The sequence below is a fragment of the Microtus pennsylvanicus genome, chromosome 4 (genome assembly GCF_037038515.1).
Source record: "Microtus pennsylvanicus isolate mMicPen1 chromosome 4, mMicPen1.hap1, whole genome shotgun sequence".
NCBI lineage: Eukaryota > Metazoa > Chordata > Mammalia > Rodentia > Cricetidae > Microtus > Microtus pennsylvanicus.
This window is the reverse complement of record NC_134582.1, coordinates 40,245,626-40,260,891: the sequence shown is the minus strand read 5'-3', so window position 1 is coordinate 40,260,891 and position 15,266 is coordinate 40,245,626. Positions and strand designations below refer to the sequence as shown.

Here is a 15,266-nt window from a genome sequence, read left to right as displayed (position 1 = left end):
TCTCTTAAAATATTTTGTAGGTCACCAAGAGCAGGTAAAACAAAGATCCTGCTATTCTAAGCCTACAGTTTCCCTGGAGCTAAAATCAGAAACACATATTCTTTGAAGGTACTGTTGGAGAGCTAGAAATCTGTTTGATCACTTGCTCAAAATTGAGCGCTAGGTTACGCGACCAAGGTCACTTTTCAGTAAGTCGATCGCAGAGCACCTGGAGGTTGCTTGGGTCATAAACCAAGCAAGAACACCAGGGTCCTCAGACATACAACGTAAAGCCACATCATCTCACGTGAGGATGGCGTTTTCCTGTCCAGTCTACTCTGCTGCAAACAGCCACATTGCAGTACACTGCTCCCTAGCAGCTGCCCCCTGTGGAAACCTCCCCAGTAGGTCCGGGTGTCACTAATCCACTGATTAAACATTTTAAGACTAGCTTTGACAAAGCATGCCAGAAATTCCTTCAGAGTAATTAAAACTACCTTCTGTGTCAATAAACCCAGCCTGCGAGATCTTTCGTGTGCAGAGGGGTTGGCTCTGGCCCACTGGCTCTAGGACATTTATTTTCTCAGATGGGTTTTCCATTACCGCAATTGATTTTCACTGATTCATCTAGACCCTTGCCTACCCCGCTATGAGGTGTCGGAGATGATGTCAGAGATATTATCTTACGTCTCCTGTTTCAATCAAGAGATAAAGACCTAACGAGGACTGAAACTAAGGCCAAGCTCACTGTCAACGCTCTTACCCAGCCCTTCAGGCAAGAGGCCTGGAGAACGGGGTCTCGCTGCAAGCCACTACCAGTCCAGAATTCCAACTGATTTTCATTTGTGGAATTTTTGTGTCATCAAAGTGAAAGGAAGAACTCGGGTGAACATCTGTTACTTGCTATCCAGCGGCTCATCTTCCACACATAGCAGGCACTCTGAATCGTTTCTCTGTACAATCCAACAGCCTATTGTTCTTATTATGTAAACAATGTGGACAGTTGTTCACAACTGTCACATATTACAGGAATATGGAGTAGAAATGAACATTTCATCAGTCTGAGATAATCACCGTTAATATTTTGATAGCTGACTTTCTTATATGATAATACACACATACAAGTAATATAAGTGGAACCCTATGTCCATAGCCATTTTATCATGGATATCTTTAATTTTCCTTAAACTATGGGGGGTTGCTTATACAAAGGATATTTTGAACAACTTTTCATATTTTTCCTTATGAGTGTCACCGCACGCCGACTCAGAAACAGGTGCGAGGTTGCATGGTCAATAACTACTTGCTGAATGATTTACGGATAGAACAACAGAATAAGCAAAAATGAATGTGTGAAATAGAAACAAGGCAGAAGAGGGTGTGAGTCCTTAGAAAAATCACATATTGCATCATCTGACAGCTCCTCTGCTTCTTTAAACTTTAACTGGGGTAAGAGGACTCAACTTCAACATCTTTACAGAAATCTACAAGTGTGAATTCCCATGCAAATTACTCATTCGAGCCAAGCAGCTGTCATCTTGTGGAGTCCAGCTTTGCCCCTTTGCGAAAAGGATTATCCCAGCTGGGCTTGTTGACTGTTTGTGCCTCCTTATGGAGGGACAGGGAGGGTCATGGGACCCTCACTTAAGTATCCAGCTTCTCCTTACCACTTGCATGTAGTTTCGACTTAACTGCATGTGGCTGGGGGAGGGTGTCTATATATAGGTAGAGGAAGGAAGACTAGGGGAAAGGGGTTCCACCTAAGTCACTAGCCTTTCCTGCTGGGTAAAGGCTTCCAGGGGTGGCCTTGCTGGGGTAGGGGGACAACACACTCAATGAGTAACCTCTCATCCACACTCTGTAAGGAAGTCCAATAAATTCCTAGGTTCCCCAGAGTGAACTCTGGCAGGATTATACCTCTGTTGGCCACCGGAACCGCTGGAGAAGGGGTCCATGTGACTTGTGTGTCCCCGATAGGAAGGAATGTCAGCAACACCATGCAAGCAGCTGCGGTAAAGTCAACCATGTCCTTTCCAGTGAAATGGAGTTTTAAAAGCATCTACCTAGCATCTACCAAGCCAAGGACAACCTTACCTCCCATGCGGTAAGCTAAAAGGCAAAGATGAAAGCATTGCCTTTGAGAAAAGGTCTGCCTTGCCTGGGAGGAACTCTGCAGCATCTACCTTTTTCCCTGGCTGACTTAACTTGGGCCTCAATTTCCACGCTCATGAAGTGGGAAGAATATCTATGCTCCATAAAATTGTGATTCGTCGATAGCTTAGGGCATTTGGGGGAAATAAACACTTTGATGAGAATCTGTGGGTTGGGACTGAACATGTGGATAGTTGGGAAGGAAAGGAGTACACACGGGGGCAGAGAGAGCAAGCGATCCAGAGTGGTGGGACCCAGCACCATCCACCATAGGTAGTTTGAAGATGAGCAGACAAACAGGAAACACTAACATTCACAGGGGAAACACCATGAGCAGACTAACCTTCTTAAAGGGCGAACAAAGAGAAAAAAAGGTTTTGCCTTTTCAGCATGTGCCAGTGTCTAGATCAAAATGATCCCTGGGAGGGACCCAAAGGCAACCTGCTTGTCAAGTTACTGGAAAAAGAAAAGGACCTGGTATGCATAAGTGGGCTCTAACCCAAGTTTCTAAACATATGGGGGAAAAATACGATCGGAAAATTTCCATTCCATATTGTGCCGAGGAAGCTCCAGGACTGACTAAGCATGCTGGCAACAGAAACACAATGTGACAAACAGACTGCCTTTGTGTTTTTCCCCACAGCACAGAGTTCAGGTCCTGCTGAGACCTCAGCATTGTATCCATCTCTGGCTCTGCACAGGGGCAGGAGATAGATTAAAATTGAGGCACCACCAGGGATGTTAGATGCTATCCCATAGGCCTAGGGAAGTCATGGTTTTTCTCTTAAGCTAGCACCATTGAATAATTCCCAGAAGCAGAGTCCCACATATCTGTGCAGCCTTAATTCCTACCTTCAAGACAGAAGAAGGAGGTAACATTAGGAGATTTAATATTATCATGAAGGGTGATTTTAAAACTATGTTGTCAAATTTCCACTGAAGCTCACTGTTTCTAGAAGATGCCTTAACATTCGTTATTCTCTAAGGAAACCCTGGTTTTCCTTCCCACCCCATACATATTTATCCACTCAACCATCATCTATTCATCCAGCTATCTATCCATCCATCCATCCATCCATCCATCCATCCATCCATCCTTCTATCCATCTTTAAATTTTAAGAACTAAGCATGTAGAACATATACTCTATCATTTTTAATGTTTCATAAAATGTTTTAATTTTAAAATGGCCTCAAAGGACCTGACTTCAGGACTCCAAGGCAATGCCCCAAATATCCAAACCAAATGAACCAGAACCTTCAACTGATTTCCAATGGCAAAACCTAAAGACAGTACAGGTTCAGACAGTCAGCAGGCTTTGAAAATGGACTCAGACCAGCCCAAAGCATGGCAGTCATAACTTATTCACATATATCAAATAGATCTAATCTACACTATTTTCTCATGTCCTCCAAATTACAGTGCCATTTTGCGGGGGCGGGGGGGGGAATTTGTGATGTTTGGAAGTCTTAGGACAACAAAGAGCAGAATTTCGCTCTCAGCCTTGCCTGAGTTGAAATTTCATTCAACTACATGTTCATTGTATTAACCAGAAAAAATAAAGGCACAGCTTTTAGAAATGTCAAATTTGTGCCCCAAGAGAGGTCAGCTCATTAAACAACCACACTGGTTGTCACACTGGGTCAATAATTCTTTGAAGTCACCTACTTACTAGTTTGAGGAAAATTAACATTTCTGGGTCACCGGGTTCCACATACTCATCTACAAATGATGCCTGGAACCACGAAAGTAATTTTATTTAACATAAGTGGGTGACTGTATCCCAGGGAGCAAGCTGATCACCCATGCACTTGATGGCTTAGAATTGAGCCTGCCGCTCTGCTCGGAAAGGGCAAAGGAGCCAGAGCTCCAGGAGAGCCTGGGCCAAAAGGTTTAGATTAAAATTCAGTTTATCAAATTTTTCTTACTCTCATCCAATATAACTTCCCCGAGATGAACTTAAAAACCCTAAAAAGCTGTGGCAATGAGAAGTTGGGGCAAACGGTGGCCAGAACAGGGGTAGGAACACACCATAGAGGTTGGAAAGAATTCACTGGTACAGTTATCTCAGAAAGATAAAAATATCTCAGAAACTTAGCTGCTTGAGTCATGTTACTCAGCACGTGTGTCTTTAGAAGCTTGTTATAAAAAAACAAGACATGATTTATAGACAACATACTATTTATCATACAATTATAAGAAAAATGGGCATAATTTGAACTTATGACATTAAGGGAATAGTAAATATGATTCTACTATAGGATGTTATAAAACAACACCCCACCCCCATAGTTGAATCCAAACTGACAAATGCCAGATATGGTACTGTTGTACATGTCAATCTAGCATTCCCTCGATTGTCCATCCCTGTGTGTGTCTATGTCTCTTTTGTGTGCACATGTACACGTCTGCACATATGCACGTGCACACATACAGAGTTAGAGAGATAAACACCTGGAAGAAAATATATAAAACTATTGATGTTAATTAGTTTGGAGAATTGATTTTCTTCTAGGCTTTCCTCTACACACTGAACACCCACTGGTGTGAACGTACTTGGTTTTTTCTTAACATCAGTGCTTTTCTACACTATGCTAATCTTCCTGGAACACACCCATTGCCACAAGCTACAATGAAAGAGTTGAGCTACTGGGATAGAGAAAGCATGTGTGTGTGTATATATATATTCTGGTCCTTGTCAGGAAAAGCTCATTGACTCCTATGTAGAACACCCATATACTTGTGCAAAATGGAAAGCATACAAAATTTTCATGCCAATAGGTTATTTATAGGGAATTATGACATTACAGTATATATATGTATATGTATATATATGTATACAAACACACACATACATATAAAATCTAAAAGGTTTGTGTTTTAAATAAAAGCCATTGTAGCATACTTAAATTTTTGCTTAAGAAAGCATGCTTTTGGTTTAGACATAAAAATTACAGGTTATCTTTTGTGTGGAATCTAGATTAAACTATCTATATATTTACATGACAGAAAACTACATATATATAATATATACATATATATAGAATATATATACAGAAATATATATATTACATTACATATGTATACACCAAGAAAATAGAGAAAAAATTATTTGAGGGAGCAAAAATAAGCAAGATACAGTTGTATATGTGAAAATGTTATAATGAAAGCCCTTATTTTGTATACCAACACAAAGCTGAAATTTAGAAGTATTAAGAAGTGGGCCAGTATCCTGAATTGTAAATAAAGCTACTTTAGGAGATGACTCTCTGGAGTAGGCATACCTCTGCTTTTCTTCTTGAGCTGTGTGTTTTTTTGAGAACCAGTAGTATTTGTTCCCAAATCTCTTGATGTCTATTTTGGAACATATCAGGCTAAATGAGAAAAAAAAATGGTGCAAAAAGAAAGAAAATGCTTGTTTCAATGAAAAGTAAATAGAATGTTTTGAAACGTAGTATACAATCATAAACACCTGCAGCAAAGATAGCTTATGAGGTGACTATGCACATATATTTTATCACTGTATCTTGCTCAAGTACATACAAATTAGCCGTGGGCTTTACCATAATGGATTTTGTGTGTGCAAGAAAACTATAGCTCCAGACATGAGATTCATACAACATGTACACATTTTGCTTTTCTCTGCAATTAACTAGTACTTTTCCTAAAAGGGAATGCCGTTATCAATGAGATAGCTTTCTGAATTTTCTCAGCTCTTTGTCACACATGGGGTGAGAACAATTCTTCTGTGCATCCGACATCAAAACAATGCACGTTGCCCTATCCCTTGCCATATTTTTGTAATTAGAAAAGACTTGGCAAAGATGCATGAAGAGCCACCCAGGTCATCTTTTGACAATATGAAGGCAAACACAGTAGCCACACACAGCATGGTGTGTGTGGTTAACTACATTTGGAGATCAGCAGAGTGTCATCTGCCCAAATAGATGGGAAGATGCTTTGGATCAAGGATGCAGGAACTGCAGCAGCCATCCCCCCTCACAGCACACCCTGCTCTATCCTTGGAAGCCCACAGTGTTGTTTTCAATGAGTAGATTTGCTCTCTACATGGTGACAGTGAAGGATATATTGTGACCTTCCTGATTTCCAAAAGGGCACAAGGGATTTGCAACTCTCCATGGAGTCTCTGGTGTAGAGGGGAGAGTCTATTGTGCCTGTCAGATCCTGTCAGGGAGAGTTCCGTTTCCCCGGCTGGCACTTGCTCTTCCCTGTCAGCGAAGCAAGGTGGGCAGCACTCTGCTCACCAGATGGTTATTTGTCCCACCAGCCACCGTTGCCGCAACCCGGAATCTCTCCAGCCTAAAGCTGCCTCCAGCATCCATGCTGCAAGGCACTTCCTGCCAATAACTTTGCCAAATGGCTCCTCTCAAAATCATGGGCTGCCCAGACAGACTGGCTCCTCCATCTGCAGCAGCTTTTGGCAAAGAGACATTTCCCTTTCTGGCTCTACCTCTTGGCTGCATTGGTACCGTCTTGCCAGGAGAATGATTTGGCCCCTTAGTATAGCCAGACCTGGACTTCTGGAGCCATTTAGAGCTTGTGCCTGGGTTCCCAGCCCACCCCTTGAGCACAGTATCTGAACATACCAGAGACCCAGATGATCATGAATACGGACAGAAATTGATGCAGACATTTACAGCCAATAAAACTACAGATTTGTTCCTTCCCTCCCCCACCTCCAATCTCATCATTAGCAGATTGGGAAGGGGAAGCTCAGAGACCCAAAGTGACTAATTACTGTGGCGGGGTTGGGAATCCTACCTAGGGCTTCTGAGGTACATCCTATACCAGTGGGTTCTTGATAAAAACAGGAACCTTTGTTCCGGTGTTGAATCAGAGAGTATTTTAGAAAACTGTATTGCCATCGTGACTACAGTTTTCAGTAGTTATGGTTGACCCACTGAGTAGAGATAGTCTATTGCAGCGTTGAGTCAGGGGTCTTGAGTCAGGCAGATTTGGGTGTGATCTGTGCTGTACTATTGTAGGGTAGTAACCTCAATTCTGCTTAAACTTTTCATTTAAAGGGAGACACAATGATTACTGGCTCCGGAAGTGTGAGGGCTAAAATGGGAAGAGAGTCTAGAGGACCAATTGCCCATGGCAAAGAGAAAGCCTTCTCCAACCACCAGCCACCATTCCTGTTTACTGATACTCAGGTCCACACTCATTTTAGACACAGTTCTGCATTCATGGTGGTGGTGTGCCTGGTGCTCTTCCTTTAAGGCCCTTGGTGGCTAACTGCATAACCAAAGGTTACATGGAGAATATCGGGGGGGGTGTCTTATTACCCTCCTCCTCAGAAGTATGAATCAGCATCTATCTCATCTTTGAAAATGATAAACCCAGAAAAAGAAGATGCGGCAGTTTCTATAATACAAATGCAGAAGGGGCTGACCATCCATTCACAAGTAAGTAAAACTGTGTGCAAGGTCAAAACACAGAGGACTGTGTAGTCACTAGAAAGCATAGGCAAGGAAAAGTTCAGACATGAAAAAGACCTTTAAAACTATAAAAACTGTCAGACAAAAACAAAAGTACAAATAAACAAACAAGGTATACTCATTTAAGTGATCAGCCCCAGGAAGCATATACCACCTCTCAGATCTCAACTTTCTCTGGTCAAAGCCTGCCCCACCTCTAAATGCCACACATCATTTGAGCACCCCCACACCCTCCTCTCTTCTTTGCAATGGTCACAAGGAAGGAAGGTTTGTCCTGATAATCTGACTGTCCCTTCCCATTGCCCAGGTTGGCTCGTTCATTCTCCAAATAAATCAGCGAATGCAAATTTGTTATCTTTGGATTTCACATATGCCTAGTATATCATTACTTCTAATCTTTAGTGACCTTGGAGCCTAAAAAATTGAGGGTTCCCAGGTTATCGGTGACAAAACTTTTAGTGACCTTTTAGAACTAACTCGTGTCTTCAAATGGAGAGCTGAGTCAGGCCCTGGAGAGAGGTTTTAGGTCCCCATTGGAATGGCAAAAGAAAGGACCTGGGAGGAGGATGACAAGTCAGATGGAACCTTTCTTCTTGTCATAAAGGCTGGGGGAGTGGGCCAAAGAGCAGCTTTGGCCTCAGGTACCTTCACATTTGTGTGCAAAAAGAAGACGTACCAGACAGCATCTCTGCCACTCTCTCACTGTGGTCCAGGCACTGACAGGGGTTGTCACCAGCCTTTGCAGATGGCAGTGCCTCAGCTCAGCCCAGGAACTCACCTCACTGTCAATATCTTAGGGGGTGGGAGGTGTGGGAGACACTGAAAATGTTGTTCATAAAACTCCAGCTAGTTTCTCACATCTTGACTTCTTAGTGCCATAACTATTACATTCCTTTCATATTAGAGAGTAGAACTAATCCATAGGAGTATGTTAGCCAGGGGCTCTAATGCTGGCTGAGGGAACTTAGTTCCCTCTTAGTGAGAGGCTAGAGATGGCCCAGAAATATGCTATGCTATGTTGGGAAAGGCTCCATCCAGGGAACCCAGAAGCACTGGCTAAGCATAGCGGGGTATTTGTCATCAGTAGACAATTTGAATTCCCTCTCCCAAGATCTGGACAAGAAACAGAACAGTTGGGCAAAAAGCAGGTGCCCAGAGTCCAGGCTGTCACAAGCTCCACTCTGATCATGTTGCTTAAATAAGTATGTTTGCAATACGAATGTGTTTGCGGAGTTTGTTTGGTTCTTTGTATCATGGAATTTATTATTGTGAAATGAGGTTAATACTTGATTAATGCAACCACTTTCCCAGTTTTCACAAGGAGCTTAGACAAGTAAACCTGAGAAACACCTAGGAAAACGCCTCGATTGTAGTCAGGACTCATGACACCTTCCCTCAGTTTGGTGTCTAAATTGGACCCGTGGTTTCTTCTTAAATGCAAATGTCAGAGTCTAAGGATGTCAGTCTATAGCTGTGCTCTTTTCACTGAGCATTATCAATATTTTGACAGGACTGGTGTAATAATATTCACCCCAAGTTCACTGCTATATTTCTGACCAGCACTCGTAAAGGGCTTGCGCTTGCCCCTGGAGACCTGGTTGCTAATAATGAATACTTGCTGGTAATTTCAATGCACTCTGGTTATTATGTTGAGTTGCAGAACATTTCCTGTCCCCAGAAAGGTCATTGACAATAGCAGACGGTGCAAGGCAGCTTCTTCCCACCTTCCATTCCAGGCTTTTCTGAGAGCTTACAGTCTCATCCATATGCATCGGAAGTGTACCATCCTGATCTTCCATTAGCATACAAATACCAAAGCAATTGAAGGGACTGGAGGCAGCTTTCTATTGTGGGACACCACCTCCTTTTATTGGTCCAGTGCCTTCCTGTATCTTCATCTTAAAAGTCATCTTTACACACCTGCCCAGATTTAACCATCACAGTATTCCCTTTGGAGCTTACATGGGATGGAGGAGGAATCCCGCGCTTGATGCTGCAGAATTTCCCTGAGCTCTCAACTTTAAAGACGTCCAAACTCAGCACATCTGAGCCTGGATCCTTTTTTATTTTACCACCTGCTCACACATGACATGTACTCGGAAACTTTTGGTATTTGGGTCATTATGATATCAAAACCCCCATTGCCATGTGAAGTGCTTTTTGCTGTAATTTCTTGATTCCAAACAAGGATCAGTTTCTCGATAACTTCTCACTCAGTGCCTCACGTTCTTCTCTGAAATACTCTTCTCTTAGGTGGCTCATCTGTTCACACGGTTTCAGATAATTTTAATATTCTCTTACTATTGAATCTAATTTAAATATTATGTCTAGAACTTTCTTCTGAGCATCAGAGGCAGATAACTGCCTACTCTAGACCAGTGGTTCTCAAACTGTAGGTCTCCACTCCTTTGGGGTTGTATATCAGATATTTACACTATAAATCATAACAGTAGCAAAATTATAACTATGAAGTGGCAACAAGATTATTTTATGGTTTGAGTCACCACAACATGAGGCACTGTATTAAAGGATTGCAGCATTGGGGGGGGGGGGGGGTTGAGAACCACAGCTTTAGTGTCTTGATGTAAAACTATATGTGTCATGGCTTTCTTAAAACTTACCAACTGCCAAAGTATGTTTCCTGTTTCTCTGCAAGGATCCTGTGTATGGATCCTCAAAGCAAACCTCTGGGAGTTGTCTTCAGCACCAGCTACTGCATTCCCACCCAAACAATCTTATCAAGGAAGTCTGAGACAGTCTTTCCCTACGATGAGTCTCTAATCCACCTGCCAGTCCATGTCTACTGCAGCCATCATCCTGGGTATAAATGTGTCTCCTCCTTATCTCCCGGCTTCCCTTTCTACCCAGCTCATATTCTCCCTTCTAACCCCACCCTATGCAGCAGCCAGACTGAGCTTTTGAAAAAACAAAACTGATATTTCTCCTTTAGCAAAATCCTTTAGTGGTTTTTTCATCCATCTTTGGACGAAATCCAAATTCCTTTTGAGCAATGAGGTTCGATAGGATCTGGCCCCTGAATATCTCTTCAGGTTCCCCTCACCCAACCCTTTATTAAGAAAATTTCCAAACAGGCAGCAGAACGAACAAAACTGCTTTATAGTGAATATCCATGGGCCCACTTGGGTCTTATCATTAAAACCTTACAGAGCATTTTATCATACTGCTATCTATTTACCCGCTCTTCCGTTTTTCCATTAATCATTCTTGCGTTTGGTGTACTTCCACATCACTACCAACTCCACCCTCATTTTTAAATACTCGTCCGCTACAGTCCAACAATAGTCATCTCTCCATTCCTTGACTATGTTAGTTGGTTTTGAATCTCTGGGTTCCTGTGCCCATTGTCCCTTCTCCCTAAGACACCTTTGGCTCTTGATAATGTAGAACTCATCCTTCAGTTCACAACTTAAAACTGCCAAATGACAACCTAGCCTTGGATCCTAATCTAGACTAGACCTATGTTCCACCATGGGTGTGCCCTACACATTGACTTGCTAAAGTAATCATCCAATGTTTTACCTCTCCTGCTGGACTGGGCATCTCTTGAAGGCAGAGGCCATGTCTGTATTTGAACATGCATTTCTATTTTAACCTTTGCTGAAAGCCAGGTGATATTTTTAGAAAGACTAAAGGCAGAACCCATAACCGGTAGGAACCACATGAAGAAGTTAACCCATTCTTTCTTTAATAATGTATAAACAAGACAGTTTTTCTTACTGCTTCTGGGAGAAAATGGGGCTCATTGATGCCAAGATATAACTAGCAATTAACCAGTGATTAAGAAAATTGCTAAATGACAAGTTCTCTGGCTAGAGGATGACTTCTGCCATGTTCTAATAACTCTTCCCCTCAAAAATACCCCAATCAATATGCAATCTAAACAAGACAGAATGTTTGATATGTAAGCACAGGTAAATGCCACAGCTATGGTGGATTGGGCTGATTTGTGGTAGCCGATATCCTGAATGCTTGCTCTGTATCAGATAATTTTTTGGGGGGTTCTAATGTGAATTCTACTTGTTTTGTTTGTTTGTTTTTGTTTTTTTGAGACAGGGTCTCTCTGTCTAACAACAGTTCTAGCAGTCCTGAAACTAGCTCTTGTAGACCAGGCTGGCCTCAAACTAACAGAGATCCACCTACCTCTGCCTCCTGAGTGCCCCACCACTGCCCGGCTGTGAATCCCATGTCCTTTAAGACCCCATTTGAAAGTACAAGGTTACTCTAGAAAATCCACAGACTGCCGTATTGAAAACAGGAGTTTTGATTACTCCGGCAGACATCTAAAAATGCAGAAGGTCCCATTTAGATCTTAGAAATCCAAGACACGAACCCTTGGTTAGAGAATCTTGAGTCCCACATCTGACCGACCAATATGTTGACTTTAAGCTTATGGTTACCCCAACTCTGTCACCCATTATATGTCACCTCTGTGCACATTTAAAAATTACTTCTGAGAAGAATTCTACTTTATATGGAAAGAAACTCAGCTCGTACACTCTGGAAACCATTGTCATCTTTCTGGTCATAGGAGGTAGGAGGTGGCACGCAGTATTTCCCAGTGAAAACATGTGGGATTTAGGATGGTCTCTACTTGAAGATTACGTGTTCTTAAATGGGTAGCCTTGTAACTAGCAACATCTCCAGGCCTCAGGGGCTTCAGTTGGCATCCCACTCTGGATATGTGGAAATGCGCAGAGAAATCTCAGAAGAATGTTTGGAGTAGAAAATGCCTGATGATGCTGATCCTGACTTGAGAAAGCAAGGAAAGACAGAAAGACAGAAAAAGGTAGGAGAGAGTAGTAATCTTGATGGCCCATAAAGGAGACAGAGAGAGATGAGAGATAGATAGATGAGAGAGAGAGAGAGAGAGAGAGAGAGAGAGAGAGAGAGAGAGAGAGAGAGAGATCATAGCATTTGCATCGCTCTTAGTCAGATGAGCCTGCCTGCAGCTACCACTTACAATGCAAATTGAGCTTGGAGTCCTTCACAGTAACTACACAGCAAACCCCTTTCAGCTTGAAATAGAACACTGTAGAACACTGCAGTGTGGGGTGATCCAAGCAAAGCAGGGTGGGGGTTGGGGTTCAGAGAAAACATGAAGGAGAGTTTAGGGGAAAATAGTCTGCTGTATTTGAGCATGTAGAAGAGTAAATGTAGAGAGATAATAAAGGAAACAGAGAAATACTATCTTCTAAAGGATGAAGATGATAATCCACCAGTAAGTGGGTTTAAATTGTCAAGAAGAAAAAGAACTTTTGGGGAGAAGACTTGGATCTGGTGCTCTCTTGGGGGCAGGCTGGCACTTCCTCAAATGTTCATTAGAAGGGGCAGATAGGTTCCTTCTCTACTGTCCAGCTCAACTGAAAAATAATAAACCAAGACTAGAGAGAGTTTCTTACACCACCAAGCTTTTATTCCATTTCCCCCTCTTCCCAACTCTTCACTAAGACCAGGTACAGGCATTTATGAGAGACTGATTATATACACCAGAAAAGATCAAAAGCTCATGCCTCATTGTTACTATACAAACTCAAATGTTTCATCCAGAATTAGAATTTATTTAAAAAACATGCAATTAAATAGGTACAAAGGTAGTATTCAAGACCCTGGAAACAAAAAAGAATATCATTTTAAACTTCCTCCTTCCACAAATGACATTCCAATACACCTGGCTCAGTCACCTTCTCACTTTGCTAGGTTTCCTTTTGCCTGTCCAATGTAATATAGGATATATAAAGAAGGCAACCTTCGTTCTTTGTAGTCACACACAAAAAGCTCCCCACTCACCACAAAGCTAACAGACTCAAGGCTGGCTGCTCTGGTGGATGGAAAGCCTAGATGTCATATGCTACCTGGTCACACTCAGTCACAAAGCACAAAGACTTAACATCACACCGCCACTGTGGAAATAGTTTAAAAAAACCCAGCAACAATGGTATTCATCATGGGGCAGGGATGGGTGGTTCATCTTAAAATTCATCCCCAGGGTCTCAGGGCTTGCAGGGCATCTGGTACCACAGACATGGTGGACTCGATGGTCCCCAGACATGGTGATGAAGGAAGTGTTTTTAATAGCACTTGGAGTTCTTCTATCTAAACTTCCAGAGATGCTTGCAGAGGGTGGCACCATGACTCCCTCCCCCCACATGTGTCTTTTTATTTTCCCCAGGGCTGGCACTCTTATTTGAAGCCCTGCCTTTCTCTGGCATTCTTCTGATATGATTAAACATTACAGAAATTTCAGCATTCTAGAAGAACCACCTCAGGCTAAAATGCCCCGGGACCTTTTCCCTAAGCACCTTCACACTCGCTTTCTCACACGGGCTGGGCTATGACCATAGGACAATGCAGTGCTTTGTATTAGTTGCCAAACCAAGACCCACAGGTAGAAAATGAAGCTCAAATGCAAAAGTTGTGTCATTTAAATGAAACTAAAACGTCTCGTACACAAAAGGAAGGGTGCTATCCACCTGCTGACTTTCCCTGAAGGCTTGCCCAGTGCTTAGGCTGGTGATAGAGCGAGAGCGAGCGAGCGAGCAAGAGAGAGAGAGAGAGAGAGAGAGAGAGAGAGAGAGAGAGAGAGAGAGAGAGAGAGAGAGCTAGCGAGCACAATTTCACCTCGTGCCAAAGCTCAGCTTGCTGAACACTCCTGCTTTCTGCTGGCTGTTGATTCAGCAGAAAGTACTGCTGCAGAATTCATAATGGTGATTTTTAAAGGCCCCACGGATCCCGTTGCTCGCCCCACGTGTCAGCCTCGTTTGCTCGCCGCGGAACATGATTCCCCTGCTACATTTTAAAATTTTCTGGCTAACGTACTTCCAGGGGGAGAGGGCTCCCCCACTTTTGCAAAGGGCTTTTAGGGGGTTGTGATTGTCTGAGCAGGTAAGCCAGTGAGTCAGAGAGATGAATGGGCAAGAAATGAAGCTGTGCCCTTACTCACTGCAGCCACGGAGAGCCATGGTATCTCGCTATACCCAGAGAGGGGTGGATCAAGGTCTCACTGGCCCCCTCCCTTCTTCCCTCAGTCCAAGATTCCTGTAAGCATCTTAGGGCAAGAAGGGGTCATCTGCTTCCTTGGGATCATCTGTCTGCCTGGGAGCCGCGCCCTGAAAAGCCTAATCCCTAAAGGCCATTTTAACTCCCGGGGGCACCTGGTCCACCTGCTGCTGAACTGGGGCTCTAGTCACAGAGCCCCGATGGATGTGCTGATCCCTAGGCAATTCGGGTGTGAGCCTAGTCTGAGCCTCCGCCCCAGCCCCAGCCCCAGAGCCCAGAGGAGTCTCTGCCACTAGGCGCCTGGCCGCTGGGCGAAGCACAGCTATCCGCAACTTGCACCCGACCCCAGCGGCGGAATGCGGCCGAGCTGGCATTACCTTCGGTCGCATAGCTGTGGTCGCGCAGGAAACTGTTGTTGATTTTGCGGGTATCAATGTCCTCCTCCATTGACAGCAGGCTTACTTGCGTGGGAACCAGAAGCCGGCAGACAAGTATCCATGATCCCACCCCGCAGCCAGTCTCACAGGAGAGGGGGGCAGGGGAGCCAGTGGGACTGCACCATGGTCCGAGCCTGAGGAGGAGACGGGGAGGCGGAGAGAGAAGAAAATAAAAACCCGGCAATGGAGCTGTCACCTCCTCCACTTCGTTCTCCGCGGCT

At 43.5% G+C, this 15,266-nt stretch overlaps 1 protein-coding gene across 3 annotated transcripts in view; it reads right to left on the bottom strand.

The window, feature by feature from the left end:
- Ppp2r2b (protein phosphatase 2 regulatory subunit Bbeta) overlaps positions 1-15,266 on the bottom strand; it is a 398,669-nt gene that overhangs the window by 235,897 nt on the left and 147,506 nt on the right. For 2 of the 3 annotated variants that reach the window (XM_075968753.1, XM_075968755.1), the window contains exon 2: positions 14,986-15,179. The exons of the other annotated variant lie outside the window; for it this stretch is intronic. In XM_075968753.1, coding sequence (XP_075824868.1) covers positions 14,986-15,179 — 194 coding nt within the window. The remainder of the gene's footprint in view (positions 1-14,985; positions 15,180-15,266) is intronic. 3 annotated transcript variants of the gene reach the window in all.